Source organism: Ursus maritimus, unplaced genomic scaffold (assembly GCF_017311325.1).
Source record: "Ursus maritimus isolate PB19 unplaced genomic scaffold, ASM1731132v1 scaffold_31, whole genome shotgun sequence".
NCBI classification, from domain to species: Eukaryota; Metazoa; Chordata; class Mammalia; order Carnivora; family Ursidae; genus Ursus; species Ursus maritimus.
The window spans coordinates 20,901,292-20,918,239 of NW_024425675.1; the positions used below are offsets into that span (position 1 = coordinate 20,901,292).

The 16,948-nt window shown below is 43.9% G+C and overlaps 1 protein-coding gene across 9 annotated transcripts in view; it reads left to right on the forward strand.

Moving 5' to 3' along the window:
* Nucleotides 1-16,948, forward strand: part of BEND7 (BEN domain containing 7) — a 90,932-nt gene that overhangs the window by 14,313 nt on the left and 59,671 nt on the right. For all 9 annotated transcript variants that reach the window (XM_040645391.1, XM_040645392.1, XM_040645397.1 and 6 more), the window contains 2 exons: nucleotides 11,246-11,548; nucleotides 14,248-14,370. In XM_040645391.1, the coding sequence (XP_040501325.1) occupies nucleotides 11,246-11,548; nucleotides 14,248-14,370 (426 nt within the window). The remainder of the gene's footprint in view (nucleotides 1-11,245; nucleotides 11,549-14,247; nucleotides 14,371-16,948) is intronic.

A 16,948-nucleotide genomic window follows, 5' to 3' on the forward strand; every position in this document is an offset into this window, starting at 1 on the left:
AATGGCTGAAGAAATGCAGTATAACCAGTACTTAATCACGTTCATACTTAACTGCTCCGTGATGTGGATGTATAAATTGACGGCTCAGTGAGGGGAGATTTGCACCTCTGTATTAGCATTCTTTTAGAAGTTTCTGTACAGGAGAGCAGAGGATCAGCATTTCAAATTCTATCGAAAAGGATTGTCTCTCTCCAGACAGTAAATTGTGAACATTTTATCTCTTACTGAATGAAGGCAAGACTTTGGTTGTGCTACTATGGGAATATGGAAGCAGCCCCTAATCTACAGTCTTGTTATATTTAACCTATGTGTATTGCCAGCAATCAAAGACTTTTGCCATGTTTCACAGAATCATGAACATAAATAAATTCTTATTGCACGTCTTCTAAGTGTTAATATTTGGCTTTTGTAGAATTCACAGGATTCACATGAACTCTGCTGCCAATTTAAAGAGAAATATCTGAGCCTTATTCTCCTTAGTTAGAAACAGTACAACTAAGTTGAAATCCATAGATGGTTTGGTGCAATAATTGAACTGTTTCCACCGTATTTGTTAACATAACTGGGTGGTTAAGGCGCTGACTAGTTCAGACAGCACCCAGTGTGTGTCCTGAGTGCTTCCTGGATACCTCGCGGCTGGATTATTTTGTGAATGGCCTCCTTCCGGCCAGTCAGCCAGTTCCTTGAGCACTTTAGTGGAGTAGCTCATGGACCCTGGAGCCTGAGCTACCCAGTTCAAATCTCCAATCTTAAAGTCTTTGTTATTTCCTGCGTAACATGTATTCATCAACATTCAAACCTCTTAGCTTGTCATCAGGATTAAAAGTTGGCAGAGTTTGCCAGAGGGCCTGGTACATAGTGAGTGCTCAGTAAATGGTGGCTGTGACACTTTTCCCCCTACATATTGCCAAATTATTATTTTAAAAAAAAATACATGGGTTGGGGCGCTTGGCTGGCTCAGTTGGAAGAGCATGGGACTCGATCTCAGGGTCAAGAGTTCGAGCCTCACGTTGGCTCTAGAGATTACTTATATGCATATACACATACATAAACAAACTTAAAAATAAAGAATACATGGCTTGTATGAGCTTCAACGGAAAGTAATCTAAGGCCTGTACACCGAGAGTTGCAAAGTAGACCACACCCCAGCATCCTCTTTCCTAGACTTGCTTTCGTGGCTATCTCTAGCCACCTATGATTCATTCCTGTCCAACTTTGTCTTTCCTGGGTGACATTATAAGATGTTTTCATGTCCAAAGCTGCTGCTGTACCCAGCTTCAGAATATCACAGGGAGAAGATCGTACATAGTTCTTATAGGTCATGTTTTCTTACAAAAAAATAATACGTATTCATTTCAAAACCATTTTTAAAGTTAAAATTGAGAAAGGTGAAAAAAGGGTATAAAATAAAAAGGAAAACATCCCGTCCCCATCACACTCTCCAGTAACAACCACTGTTAATGGTAGAGTTGTTTTTGTGTGTTTTACAATCCAAGGAAAATGGGATCATGCTATATAATGTTTTGTAACTTTTTTGCTTAACGGAGTCTCCATTTATTCCACAGAATTGAGTGGGTAGTTTGAGGCAGGCAGTCAGCCCTGGTTACGAGGTAGTGAATGAAGTCACCGTGATATCAACCATCAGGGGTTTACAGTCTATCTGGCACATACCTCCAAATGACTATAAAAAGGGCCATTCCGTTCTTTACAGGACATGTAAACATACACCACAATTTCATGACACCGACATGCTGTAATTCACTTATCTAATGCTCCATTGATCAATGTTTGGATGATTCCCAGTGTTTCACAAGTACAGTGATGCCCTCGTGAATATCCTTGTGTCTATGGCATGGGTACTTGTTGGGATGTTTCTATAGGATCAGTTCCTGGAAGTGGACTTGCTGAATTTCCCTCCAGAAAGGTTCCCTACCAACAGCCAATGAGAGTGACTATAGCTCTACACCTTCACCAAAAATGAGTTTTATGAATCTACAGTCCTTGCCAAATTAATAGACAAAGAATTTCACGTTATTTAATTTTCATGACATTAATAATTATGCAGATTAAGGGATTTTTAAACTATTCCTCTTGTGAATTACTTGTTTATGTCCTTTGCCCAGTTTTTTATTGTTGGTGTTTGTCTTCATTGATTTGCAAGACCTCTCCCTTGTATTTGGGATTTTAACTCGTTGGCTCAATATTCTTGAGCATTGTTTAAAGTGATGGCTTCTGACCTCCTCACTTAGGATGTCTGGAATTACACATCCAAGGAGCATACAGTTGGGCAGCCGTGTTGTATTTATTATAAAATAAAAGTTTGTTTTCCATGATATAAGAACATTTGAGGGAAATAAGCAGGCCCACTCTTGGAATTGGTTGGGGAGTTCCAGCTGCTTTTTATATATCACAGTCTCATGGAAAACCTTTGTTGACTTCCTGTCATTTGCAAGATAAAGTAAAAGCATCAATTTTTGTTCACTTTACCCACTTTGTTCACTTTACCCACTCAGTACCTCAACTCCAACTAAGTTAGCTTATTTACCGTTACCCATTTTGTTTTTCTTTGCGTTCAGTCTTTGCACCATACTGTTCCCTCCTTTCTCTTCCCGGAAGTGCCCATGGGAATGCTAGCCATCTTTACGGACCAGCTCACATCTCACCATCTTCATGACACCAGCCACAGTCCTCCCAGTTTAAAATGGTCTCTTCCTCTCGATTCCTGAACACTTGTCATTTTTGCAATGTCCAAGGCATTTATCATATAATCTCTTGGTTTTGTCTGTTCGGTCATGGACACTAGAGATGTACTCCTAGAAAGTAGCTGGGGGCATTCAAAAGCCTGACTTAAAAAGCTGAGCCCTTGGCCTTCTGTAACGGTCCAGCCTCTCCTCTCAGACCAGAGCATTTGAAACTGTGGATGCGTAACTGACGCCCAGTGTTTTCCATGGACTACAGGAATCCACACGTTTTGGTGGGTAGAGAGCAAAGTATAATATTAACGTTTATTTTTTTAAGGTAAAATATGAAGACATCCAAGAAAATTTTTCCTTATGCCCCTTTTAGGACTTTGCCCCCAAACTTCTTATAGGTGTTTATTCTCCTTTGTAGGTGTTCTTTGAGGGATACGTTTGAGAAGCAGCATGAAAGCCCATTTTTTGTGGCTGTCCAATTGGTTTGGTTTTTTTTTTTTGAAGTATAGTTGACATACAACATTATGGTAGATTCAGGTGTACAACCCAGCGAGCAGACAATTCTATACATTACTCAGTGCTCACCATGGTAACTGTAGTCACCATCTGTCACTGTACATTATTGCTTATTATCGACTAGATTCCCTATGTTATACATTTCATCCTGTTGACTTATTTTACAATTAGACATTTGTACCTCTTAATCCCCTGTATCTATTTTGCTCGTCCTCCTACTCCTTTCCTCTCAGGCAGCCCCCAGTTCTCTGTGTTTAAGAGCATGTTTCAGTTTTGTTTGGGAGTTTTGTTTTTTAGATTCCACAGATAAGTGAAATTCTATAGTATCTGTCTTTCTTCGTCTGATTTATTTCACTTAACATGATACCCTCGGGGTCCATCCATGTTGTTGCGAAAGGCAAGATCTCATTCTTTTTTTTACAGTACTAATGGTGTACTGAGTACTAATGGTGACAGCCCATTTTGAATCACTAGTCCTTCTTCATTTCCTGGCATGTCTTTGCTCTTTTGACCCTTAATAGATGTCTCAAGCTCTTTTTGCGTGGAAGGCCTATTTTCCGGCTAAGATCCTTTGCATTCTCTGTTGGTACCCGTCCTGGCTTCACGTGCTCAGCCTTAGATAAAAAGAGCTCCAGCCTCCCACCCTGGCTTCAGGTGGCTTATCCTGGGTAAGCCTGCATTCGTTAGAAAAGGGGCATCGTGTTTTAAGTGGTTTGTACATTCACCTGTCTCCCCTGCTGGACTGTACACCCCTGAAGGGGAGCCACTGGAGCTTATATGTCTTCTGTTTTCCTTTCTTTAGTCCCACGGTATCTCATATTTCGTAGTAGTACAGTAAATATTTATTGAATGGATGAATGAACCTGATATTCTCTAAATAGATTTGAAAGGAACTTAGCTGCTCTTTAAATGAAAATGCCGTGTGTGTGTGTGTGTGTGTATGCACATATATATTGAGCTGCTTAACTATTTTCCACTTATAACTTTCAATTTAACAGGGTCCTCACACACATGCCAACACACTCGCAGTTGAGATACTCCTTACCATAGTGTTTGATTCAACCAATTAAATGATTCTGTAGATACTCTTTGCCTCCTTCCATCTCAGCGGCATTTAGACTGTTGTGTGGTGCCCACAGAGTTCCTGAACGAACTCCAGGGACTGTTCCAGGAATGTGGGTTCCAGCGTGCTCTCTTCAACAGGCTTTACTCTGCTTGACTTATTGGGGTTCCGCTTAAGGTTGCATGAGAGAAAAGGGCTCACTTGGAAACTGTCGCTCTACAAACTATGCTTTTCAGACCGTTTTTGCTGAGTTAGAATCCCAGTCTTGCGTGTCCCTTGTAAACATGGCTCTCAGCCCTGAGGGTGGCCAGGTGGGACCTTGATAGCATCTGCATGTCAGTTTGGGCTTGGAATGAGGGTGTCGACCTCAGGCCTCCCCATAGCACGGAGTCTGCTTCACATTCCTCTGCGCTGAGACCCGTGTGTTGAGGTTTGTGCTGAAGAAAGCTGTATTGGCAGGAAGGACCCTGTCCCCTCTCCTGTTCTCTCTCTCACTGCTGTCATTTGACCTGCTGTGGGTGAGTCTTTTCTATACCGCGGCTCCATGCTGCTTCTACTGGTGTTTGAGAAGAGATAGTTGGACTATTTAGTATAAATCCGGGGCATCTTAGTATTTCTCACCGATGCACTCAACTTCTTTCTCTTTTAACATGTCATTACCTGAAAAATGCGAGGAGTTTTAAAGCATTCTTTTTTTTAAAGTATATTGAGTGCTGTGCAAGCACCACCACTATCTGTTTCCAGAACTTTTTCATCATCCCAAACAGAAGAGCATTCTTGTCCCTCCTTCGGTACATGCTCTCAGACGCGTCTCTGCTGTGTGGTCGGTGTTCAGGAGCTGGAAGGGCAGCTCTTGAAGACCGTGTGTCGTCCAGCCTCCTGCCTGGAAGCTGCGCTTCGATCCGTTCCTCCTTTGGTGATAAAGAACACCGTCCTGCCCATAACCACCCGTAATAGAGTTGAAGACAAGTCAGTCATAACCATGTAGTTCTCAGTGAAACACCCAACTCCTATAGCCTGTCTTTGTCCCTTTAACCTTTCCTATTGACTTTTGTGACCTCCTAAAGACTCTCCACAACCTCTTAAAAATAGTACAAAACTGGACAGCATAGTATAATGAGGGTCGACCAATACCGAATATGGTGGAAGTGCCCCTCGGTTCTTTAAGATTCTGTCAGTTCTCCTGTTGAGGGGTTTTGTCAAGTGTGGCACCCCTGTGGTGGACTCGATGTTGGGGGCAGGGGGAGCGAGGGCTTAGAGAGGACTCACTTCTGACCAAGGTGACTGCTGCTTACCCCAGGGGTTGGGAGCCCAGGGGGGATGGGGTGACCCACTTTGCCAGCTTGGAAACAGATGAGCTCATGGCTCTTTTCGTATTGAAATGGGGGTTTTGCGCTCTCTGCACGCTGGATTGATAGGAAACCTGGCATCTCTGTACAAGGTGCCGGTCCGCCTCCTGAGTTGTTAGTGAACTCAGAGGGCCCCCTACTACCGGTAGTGGTGGTAGCAGCTCCTAACAGAACAGCTCTGAAGTCAGCTTCCTGTCCCAGCCATGAACGTGGCTGCATTCCCAGTTGCCTGCTTATTATCAGAATTCTTTGTCAGAACTAGGCTCGTTACAACCTCACCCCGCAGCACCTTTTTTTCTAATTCCCTGACTGGTATTAGTATCAGTCACCCAGGCTAGAAACCTTGGTGTTCTCTTTCACAGGCTCTCGTCCTTCCCCACCCCCACCATCCGCACACCCAGCCCATCAGCGGGTCTGTCTGATGAAGCTTCCTCAGGGTCTCTCTCCAGCCGCGGCCCCTCCCCCTCCCCGGCCTGGCACAGACTCTAAGGTCCTTCACCCAGCCTTCAGCAATGACACTGTAACTGGTTCTCCCTCCACGCCACGTTCACCAGAGTTTTGCCAGAATTATTTTTCTACAGGATAGACCTGATTATTTACTATCCTTCTATTGAAAGAGCTATGAATCTAAAATTACCCGGAGTAATAACCCAGTATCTCCAGCGTAAAATTATTCTTCCTTCGCCTGGCATGTATGGCCCTTAATGGGATGACCTCGCTCTACATTTCAACTTCATCACCTGTCCTTCCCCTTAGAGGGCTTGAACTCCAGGCACACACAGCTGCCTTTGAGGAAGAAGGGGGTAGAAGGGATAGCTCTGTGGCATCCGCTCAGACAACAGCGAGCTTTCTCCTGGGGCCGGAAGCGTTATGTGTTGGGGAGCCACCAGCCCCAGCCCCAGGGGGAAATGAACAGCTTTCATGCTGGGGCTTCAGGGAAAACAGGGCCATCAGGGAAGGTCTTTACCTCTAGCAGGAAGCCAGATCATAGGCAAATAGTAGGGCAGTTTGCTCGCTGAAGTCCTGGGGCACACAGTCAACAGAGTGAGGGGTCAATAGGCCGGGAAAAATCAGGACCATTTTTCAGAACAACCAATCAATACAAAGCAATCTGGATAAAAAATGTCGAGAGATTTGGAGAGGGGCTATCTTTTAATTCGTACCAGATGATCTTTATATCTCTGAGGCCCAGAAAGTGCTTGATAAATGTTTGTTGAGCAGTTTATTTCTGCTACTTTTTCACTCGACTCTATTATTGTTTGCTTATAACGTTAATATTACATTTAATTCTACTGGATGCTTTCTGGTTTCAAAAAGCCGTTTCTCTCATTCACTTAAGAAAGTCTTACGGAACACCTACCATCCGTCTACATTAGAACATTTGTAGGGCAAAGATACGACTGTTCTTCGTGAATCTTCATAGTAAGACATTGAGAGATAGACATAAGATGTTTATGAACAGTCTCTTGCTATATGTTTGTACATTATCATATTTTCTTTTATCATCCCAGACCACGAGTAATCATGGTCTGTGTCGCATATCCTTCTTTCCTGGCCAAATTAAGAGAGATCATGTATGATGACTTACTTCCACGTTGTAAGACTTTGTATGTATTATTATGCATAATCATCATATGTATAGTAATAATTATTATATACCTGTATGTTTTTTTTAATGTTTTTTTATTATGTTAGTCACCATACAGTACATCCCTGGTTTCTGATGTAAAGTTCAATGATTCATTAGTTGCGTATATACCTGTATGTTGTTTAGGTAAAGAAAAGTGATCTGGGAGAGTCTGGAAATTTAGCCAAAGATAGAATTCATTCTGCAACTTTTTTTAGACCTTGTCCAAACTCTCAAAAGGATTTCAGTTAAGGTTGTTTTATCTTTTAGTAAGATTTCTTTTTGTCTCTCTTGAAAAGATTCGGCCTCTTGGAGTTGAGTGTAAGTAAAGACATAGATAGGTTTGGAAAGAAATGAGGAAAGTGCACACGTTTCCTTGTAGAATCATGCTTGTGGAGCTCCCTTTTCCTGGCATTAAATATGGTGAAGACGTTGACTGATCCCAACTGGAAAGACAAGTAGAAGTCTGCTAACACTTCCCATCTCAATCTCTTACGTACTTTTCACCATTTCTTTTTAAGTCAAAGAACTTATGCCCCCTCAATTAAAAACAAAAAACAAAAAACAAACACAAAAAACAATGGGCTCCACTATGAGGATGGATTAAGCCTGCTTTTTCTGAGAAGAATACCTGTGACTTTCACTCCGTTAACATCTTGTTACCGTGAAAAACCTGCATCCCTCTTCAGCTGCGTCTGTGTGCCCCTGGCCCAGACCTTCAGCATATGACACAGGAAGCTGAAGTGTGGGAGTGGGATGTTAGCACAGTTGGGAAGGGAGTCCAGTGCAGGCCTGTCCACTGGACCACACCAGCACCTTCTGCCCGAGCCTCCACCCGCCCTCTGCCTGCTCACCCTGCTTGCTGCGTTCGGCACCCGCACCATCCCAGTTTATGTCGGTTCACTCGGCTGCTTTGGTCATCCCTGCTTTTGGTCTCCAGCTCTCGTTTCTGACGCTCTGCTCCGTCTGCCCCAACAAGCAAGGCAGCGGATCCCCTCTCTCTGCTGAAGACCACCGTTGCCTGCGGGTGTAGCAGGGCTCCAGGACCTCTTCCCGGGTGGTATTTTAAGGGCCGCTCCCAGCTTCCCTGGTCCGAGAAAGGACAATTCAGTTACTCTGAGACCATTTGCACACATCCATCTGGTTGTCCTCTAGGAACGCTCAGCCTGTCTCTTCCAAGGAGCTTTCTGAGGTCAGCCTTCCTCAGCCTTCCCCACTGACTTTCCTCCCATTGACTCCTACAGCTCTGACTTCTGCAGGTCTCTGTCTTCTGTCCTTTGAGATCCCTTGCAGGCAGGTAGACTGTGTGCTGTCTCCTGAGTCTCCTGAGTGAAGCCCGTGGGGCTGCCTTGGCCCTGGCTGTCGTCCTTCCCTGCACTGTCTTCCTCCTTGGGCCCCACTGGGTCCTCTTTTGTTGTGGTTTGGTCGTTTTTTGTTTTGACTTTGAAAGAAATGTTTCGACACATTGCTGGGACAGCCCACACCAGAGGCTCCCTTTACACTCTCACCTCCTCTTCTGGACCCAACCTGCAGCGTCAAAGCCGGTCTTCCACACAAACATAGAAAGCACCTGAAACTCTGTTTGTTCTGATAATTTTCAGAACTAAGAAACTCAGGTCACAAGAAAACATATGTGCTTTTAGCAGGTTCCAGAATCCTGTGACTTTCTTTCTCTCCCCCTGAAGACAGCCCTTGATCGTAGCACTCCATCTCCAGAGAGAGAGCATCCCTTTCGCTCGATGTGTCAGGGTTCGTGTGCAGAAGGAGGCTGGCTCTGACTGGAGGAGCAGGCAGAAGGCGGCCGAGCTGGCGCAGCTCTTGCCAGGGTGCCAGGAGGGGGGGGCGTGGCAGCCACCAGCAGTGCCCACTGCGATCAGCGTGCTGCAGCCTCTGATGCGTGCACGGCTTCCCTCATCCAGAAAATGGAGGAGAAAAAAAACCCACAGGAAAGAAGCTTCTTGCCCAGATTGTGCTGTTCCCCAGCCAGGAAAGTATGTGTTTGGGTGCTGAAAGTAACACCACATTTGCCTGTAGATTTCCTTCGGAATTCCTCCCGGAGCTCTTCCAGACACACCCTGTGCCATAGACATCCTGAGGAGGTCGTAAATTTTGCTGGCTCTGCATTATTTAAATCGTGCTTAGTCATTCATTCTCATAAAATCTGGAATATCACTTGCTGTTCCTGTGTTGTAATTTTCACAGGTGTTTGATGTAGAAATAGTTTCATTACAAATGAAAATATTGCTCCTCTCAAGCAGATAGCAACGCATAACAATATTGTAAATTTGGAAATCGGTGTCATTTGTGTTCACCCATGTTAGAGAGTAAAGACAGAATTAATATTTTATTACCTTTTTACAAATTGGAGATACTTATTTCAAAACAGTGTGTAAAAGTTTCCTTATGTTCTATAATAGGTCCATGTATTAATTAGCTAAATATCTAGCTAGACAACACAAAACACCTAGATTCATTATGCAGTTACCAATTCTACAGAGAAATCTGGCTTATATGATGCTAAGTGCATTAAAACATCATTATATTAAACGTGCTGTATTTATTTGCAGGAGCTGTGTTTTTCCTGATAGTTTCTGTAGGCCTTTTCTTTTTATCATAGTTTAAATTTCAAGCATCTAATGGAGTGACTGTGTGAGTCTTTTATTTTAACACCCAGATTAGAGGGGAAAAAAAATCCTGGCATAAGACTTTCACTTTAACACCCAGATTAGAGGAAAAAAATCCACTTCTCTCAATCTTTGGGAAGACACCAGCTGATGTACAATGTAAAAAGATAGGATGTTCAAAATAGCTCCTAATAGCATCCTCTAACGTTAGTATTTATGGAAAATGTTTTATATCTGTGTAATTTTAGAGTTTTCTTTAAGTAATCTTTATTAAGTACCCCCAGTGCAGTATAGAGATACCTTAGTTCAAAAATAAAATCTCCTTAGGGAAAAGGAATCTTAAAGTCATGGTAAAAGTTATGGCTATCTGTTGCAGAACAATGCAAATATTGTCAACTGTGCACTTAAAACTAGTTAAGATGGTAGGGTGCCTAGTGGCTCAGTGGCCAGTGGCTCTGCTCAGTGGAGAGTCTGCTTGAAGATTCTCTCCCTCTGCCCCTCCCCCACTTGCTCGAGAGAGAGTGTGTGTGCACGTGCACTCTCTCTCTCTCTCAAATAAATCTTTTTTTTTTTTTAAATGGTTAAGATGGTAAATTTTGTTACGTGTTTTTTAACCATAATTGAAAAAAAAGAAGGCAGCATAGGTGAGTGGGGCTCTCTTCGCACGTGGTTAAAAAGTGGAGATGGCGGCAGATTTGGTCTGGGCAGGTCCAGGAAGGCGTAGTTGCGGGGATGTCTCCCCCGTGAGACAAGGTCAGAGAAAGACAGAGCCCTCTCCTCCATTGCCTTGGATGTCTCTCTGCTCCTACAGTGTCATTTCTGAAGGTGAGGCCTCCAACAACACTGTCGTACTGGGGTGCCTCCTGTGCCAACAGCCCATCCTCCGAAAGCACTACGTCCCAACCCGTGCCACATATTCTTGCTGGTACTTGCACCTGGCGGCCCGGGGGGTGAGCGAGCCAGCTGGCCTCCACGTCCATCCCAAGTGAACGTCTGAGGCAGATCCAAGCCCAGGCTTTCAGCCCTGTAGTCCCATCATGGGTCTTCTGCCTCGGCTCATTTTCTCATGACACCCTCACTCAGAGGGAATTTAAGGTATGTTCCAGATGAAACCTGCTCAGGAAAGTTCTTTTATCATAAGAGAATTTAGCCAGAAAGAAAGTCAAAATGAGATGCACCAGGAATATGATGGGTTTCTTCAGATCATAGCTAGTTTTCTTGCCTTTAATTTTTATAGATTACTCAAGTTTCTGAAAGCTTGCCTCTGGACTCAGGAATCTTTCCCATTTCCAAAGAAGGGCTGTGTTTTTTGGCAGTGGATTATTTTTCCTTCTGCTCATGTACAATGATCTCTTTGGCCCTGTTTCCATTAGGAGATGAAAGCATGGAAATTAAAAAACAAATCACAGGAATGAGAAGATTACTGAATGACAGCACTGGGAGGATCTATCAGCGTGTGGGCAAAGAAGGAGAAAAATTAAAAGAAGAACCCCAGGATTTGGATTCCGTCTGGCCTCCGCGTTTGAACTCCTCTGCTGAGGCCCCACAGAGCCTCCAGCCTTCTTCACGTGCTGCGTGGAATGAGTTACCACCTCCCAGCGGGCAGTTCTCAGGGCAGTATGGCACCCGCTCTAGAACCTTCCAGAGTCAGCCCCACACCACTGGGAGCTCCAACGGTACGGTCATTATCGGACATTGAGAATGCTCATGGGGGTGCTCGGGGTGGGGGGTTGTCCAAATGTGTTTTATTTCTAAATGTTCAGCATGGTTTTTGAGTTCAGTACATTAAACCCTCCCCTAGTCACCTGCCTTGGCTGAGTAACACAACAAGTATTAAAAAAAACATACTTGAGAAGCGAGACTTAGGCTCTATATTAGAAGTAATGATTCCTTAGTAGAGATTTTAGCCCTTTAAAAAGTGAAAGCTATCATTTGCCAACATACAGATACTTTTGTCATAAGAGCCTGAACATCAGGGCAGAAGGCTCTCCCCTTTGTCATCAAAAGGAGCTTCTGGTCATACGTGTATCATTAATACATCCTCTTGCTCACTTTTTTGCTCTTCTTCGTGATCACAGGAGTTGTGGTGAAAGGGAGGGACACATATCCCAGCGTCCTAGTGACACCTTCGCTTTTATGACTCATTCCAGCAACCGTAGCAGATGACCCTTGTTGCAGGGCTTGCCTCCTTAGGGTTGAAAACTATCCCTTGGGAGTAAAATTTCCTTAATTTAAATCCCTAAGTGTTCAGGAAAAAAAATGGCAATTTTTTTCAAAGCTTAAGAAAAAATTGATAATTTTTTTTTCTGGACGTGTTAACTTACCATCCAGTAACCTTGGATGTTATTTCTCCCCTAAATTATATATGGATGTGCAGATCTATAGTTTTCAGAAAGAGAACAAGGAAAAGCAAGACTGCTTTTTCAGTTTCCTTGGCAAGTTAAGGATTTTCTTTTCCCATGCATTATTCCTTCAAGAAGAAGAGAACTCTTTGGATTTTTTTTAACACAATTTGCAGTAACCAGTTCAGAGCCGTAAAAACCCATCCCGAGGCACTGCGGTTGAGACAGGAGGGACCCCAAGAGACGTACGGGAGTCTTCTCTTTCTCTCAATATTGCATAAGCTAGGATCACATTCACGTGCTGGCATGCTTCCAGGTTAAGAGGACATGGCTCTTTAAAGACTCCTCCATAAAAATAAGTCAGTTCTCTTTAAAATTAGAAAATGATTTATAACAAGCTGGAAAGGGTTGGTTTTGTCCTCTAAAAATGATAAAGACAGTGCTTAGAATAGCGACTAGGAATATTCTATAAGGCCCTCCTAATTCAACTGCCATGGAAGAAATGGTAAGAGAAATAGGGGACCCTTAGGTGTGTATGAAGTTAGTTCGCCCCACAGCAATAAGTTTTGGGTGCAGAACGTTCTGTTTTCCAGTATGCAACAAGGAGGGTGGATTTACTTGGAAAAATGTTATTAATGTTAAAAGTTACAAATATAAATTCCCCCATGTAGGTTTGCAAACAGATTTTTGTGTTTATTGTTTGCTTATTTTCAGTAGGAATTCATCATATATAACTGTGACTACTTCGAATTCATTGAAATTATTTGCCGTTTTAAAAGTTGTAGCATCTCAGCTTGCTACAACTTTGAGTGTAAATAATTACGCTACTCTAAGCATTAAGTTGTCCGTACGTATTTCATGATTTTGCTGGGGTGAACTTTTTTTGTTTTTTGTTTTAAAAATTTTATTTATTTATTTGACAGAGAGAGAGACAGCCAGCGAGAGAGGGAACACAAGCAGGGGGAGTGGGAGAGGAAGAAGCAGGCTCCCAGCAGAGGAGCCTAATGTGGGGCTTGATCCCATAAAGCTGGGATCATGCCCTGAGCTGAAGGCAGACGCTTAATGACTGAGCCACCCAGGCGCCCCTGGGGTGAAGTTTTTTATAGTATCCACAAACATTGCATACTGTGGAATTAAAATCACATTGAATGTATAACAAAAGATACAATTATATCCATGCCCTCGAACTTTCCCCTTGTGCCTAGGAACAACCTAAGTAACAGCAGCACGATCCAGTTCGCAGTGGTGGGATTGGACACACGCTAGAGGGAATGCTCTATATTCCACTATATCCTAAGGACGAGGGGACAACCTAGGTTTACTTTAATAGGATAGTTTTACTAAGGAAAAGATACAAACTTGAAATAGAGATAACGAGGCTAAAGTGAGCGAAACGTAAGACATGGGGATGGAGAAAAGATGCACGAGGATCTCCTTCACTAAGGTGGAGAAAAGCCAGCACACCCCCCGCCGGGAACCCACCGAGTCTGAGTATCGCCTCCCATGTACACTCTGCTCCCCCGGCTCTTCCCTGCCCCACACGTCCCACCCCCAGAGAGTGTCCTAAAAGTTTTAATGTCTTGACAGTTCTTAATTTGGGGAAATACTAGAAAAACTATTTCTTTCATAGTTAGACATATTTAATTTTTAATGTGAGATTTTAGAATGTGCGGCTACCAGGTTTTTCTGGAAGGCCATTCTTCTCAGAGCTCGTGTTTTTGTGCAACAGAGTGTGTGTTTCTAGTGAATGTTTATGGTGCTGTCACCTGAGATGCACTGGTGTGACACTAGGGAGGCCTGCTGGGACAGCGATCATGGGCATACGTCCGTGCAGTCTCCACCACCCCATGAGATGCACGCACCTTACAGCGCAGAAGCCTGGATAATTAGATCAGGTCAGCCCCCGACATTCAGGTGGGAACAGGCACTGTTTCATAATAACCACACGTGCTTCAAAATGCTGTCAAGATGCCTCCCCTTTATAATTTTATTGTTGATGTTTGGAGTGTGCCATTCTTTTCTTTGATGCTTAGGAGAAGTCCCCGCCGTGAATTCGTCGGTGGGATCGAACTGCTGTACTTGCAACTGCCAGTCGACGCTGCAGGCCATCCTCCAAGAACTCAGGACCATGCGGAAATTAATGCAAATTCAAGCAGGTACCGACACAGGCCTGGGGTGGAGTCCCCTGACTTTTAATGCCTCTCTGGCCTCTTCAGTTGGGATGTTTACTGTGCTCTTAGTATTTGGTTCTTCCCACCTTGCTGCCTCTCTGGGCTTTTCCAAGCGTTCGTTTCCTCAGCTTCTGCTACAGCACGGTTTTCCTTTGGCCAATCTAACAGACTTCTCATTGCCAGTACTACTACTCACACAGTCAGGTGCACTGCTCCATAAAGTTCACTCCCTCACTCCGAGTCCTTGACACGTGTCAGTTACCTGAATTTTGAAACAATCATTTATGAGTAGGCATAGTTCTTCAGCTCACGTTCCCAATGTGCGTCGGCAAGGAGGTTCACCTCAGGACAGAAGTGTGGCTGACTCTTCTTCCCTCCTGAGGTGCTCCATTTGGGGGCTGCATGTGTGTGTCGGCAACCCCCACGCCTGTCCCCATCCCTTGTGGGGCGCAGTGTGACAGTAGGGAAGCCATGCATGTTGCATGGGTAGATTGACTTAAGGCTTATTGCCTCCTTGAGCAGGAAATAGCCCAGGTGCTAGAGGGCCCTCTCGGGAGTGTGGGATGTCCTGGCGAAGACATTCAAGAGCGTAAGCACGTGAGATGTTGCCTCTTAGGCCCTGCTGTGGCCTGTCTCCCTAAAATTCAGGATGTAGAAGCTCGCAGACACCTCGTGTCCTGTCTTAGTGACATGGTGCTTCTTTTGTTCCCCTCGTGTTAGTCAAGTGGGCGGAGGGAAGAGCCTGAGTCTGCAGGTTGGGGTCAGGGTCCCTGTTGTTCTCATGAAGCTACGTGACTTGTCTACACCCAGATTTCTCATCTGGAGCTGGAGCATTGATAGCTAACTCACAGGATGGTTTTCAAAATAGAAGGAGTTAGTAAACGTAAATGAACTCTGTGAAGCACGATACAGGCAGAAACTATCTGCTTAGTGTTGTTCTAAGACCAGGAGTGGGCTCATAGAAGTCTGGGTCACCACGACAGCGGCTGCGGTGTCTCATCTCTACCAATGGGAGGAAAAATGCAACTTTTTGGTCACAGGTCCAGAAAATAACACAGCATTTCGTTAGGGCCTCCTCTGGTGAGGGTAGACTGCTCCTTGAGCAGGAAATAGCACAGTCGTACAGGGTCAGCAGTCCCTTGCCTGCGCTGTGCAGAGACTCAGGAAGGTCATGGTTCAGAAATCGTCCTTGGTGCCATTTAGTGAATTCTAGTAAAATTGTAACATGCGGTGATGTGGTTTTGATCTAAAAAGCTTAATACTTAGACACACCCATCACCCAAGAGCGCAGGAGAAGAAGGTGAGTGAAAGGCCCTCCGAAAAGCGACATCGAATTTTATGTGCTGAATTTGGTTTCAGCCCAAGGAAAGAATAAGCATTTTGGTCAGGCCAGTAAGCGTTTAACTCACCTTGTTCCACCACAACAACCTGTGTTCTCACTGACCTGGCAAAAGTTAACCTCTCTTAAATGAGGAGCACAGAAGGAAAGGCTGCTTCCTGATGGACAGATTCTTTTCTCGGAGGAAGAATTTGTTAGCACTTAAGAAAATATGCATATGAAATTCTAATGATTTATTTTGTTACTTAAGCTCCTTACTACCGAAATGGCAAACTACAAATTGCAACCATTTAAATCCCTGACTGAAGCCCTTTTGGAATCTATTAAGTAAATGCCACTTTGTCACCGTGTTTTCTTTTCTGAACCTTTGCAGATTAGGGCGATAAATGATTCCAGAGCTTGTAGGAGAGCAGAAAGGATAAACTGAAAAAAATTACTCTTCTTTAATTTCCTTAAACTTAAGAATCTGTGTTGCGTGGGTATATTGACTTAAGGCTTATTGCCTGTAACACGTAGATTTAAATTATATTTAGAAAGTTTCACCTTTCACCTTCACTTGAGGGAGAAGACAAGGAATATGATGAAGCGATAAGATCTGGATATAAGAGACGACGGCTGTGTCTAGACTTGCCAACGGAGGAGAAAAAAATCAGATAGTCCCTGTGTTCTTTAAACCCAAAGCGTTTTCACTTTTACTTTAGAACAGCGAGGCTTAGAGAGGTGCGAGTCTTAGACCATTGAGGACTTCTTCCCCGTCCATTTGACTTTGGGTGTGGAGACCTGGCCCTGGGTAAAAATCCAGAGAAGAGAGAACAGTTCTCCACTCAGGCTTGTACACTGGAATCACTTCAGGAACTTTAAAAAGATCTCAGTGCCTGGGCGCCACCCCTGCAAATTCCAATTCAGTTAGCCTAGGGTAAGGCTGAGGCATGGGCTTTTTTTTTAAAAGCTCCCATGGTGATTCTAACGTGCCGCCAAGGTCAAGCACCAATGAGCAGACTAATAACTGCACAGGTGGTTAAAAACCTGTTCAGGGCTCCTATGCAGGGCAAGTAGTTGGTTTCTTTTTTTTTTTTTTTTTTTTTTTTTTTTTTTTTTTTCATTTTATTTTTTTTAAGTAATCTCTGCGCCCAACATGGGGCTCGAATTTACAACCCCAAGATCAAGAGTCTCATGCTCCACCAACTGAGCCAGCCGGGCGCCCCAAGTAGTTCTTTTCTAATA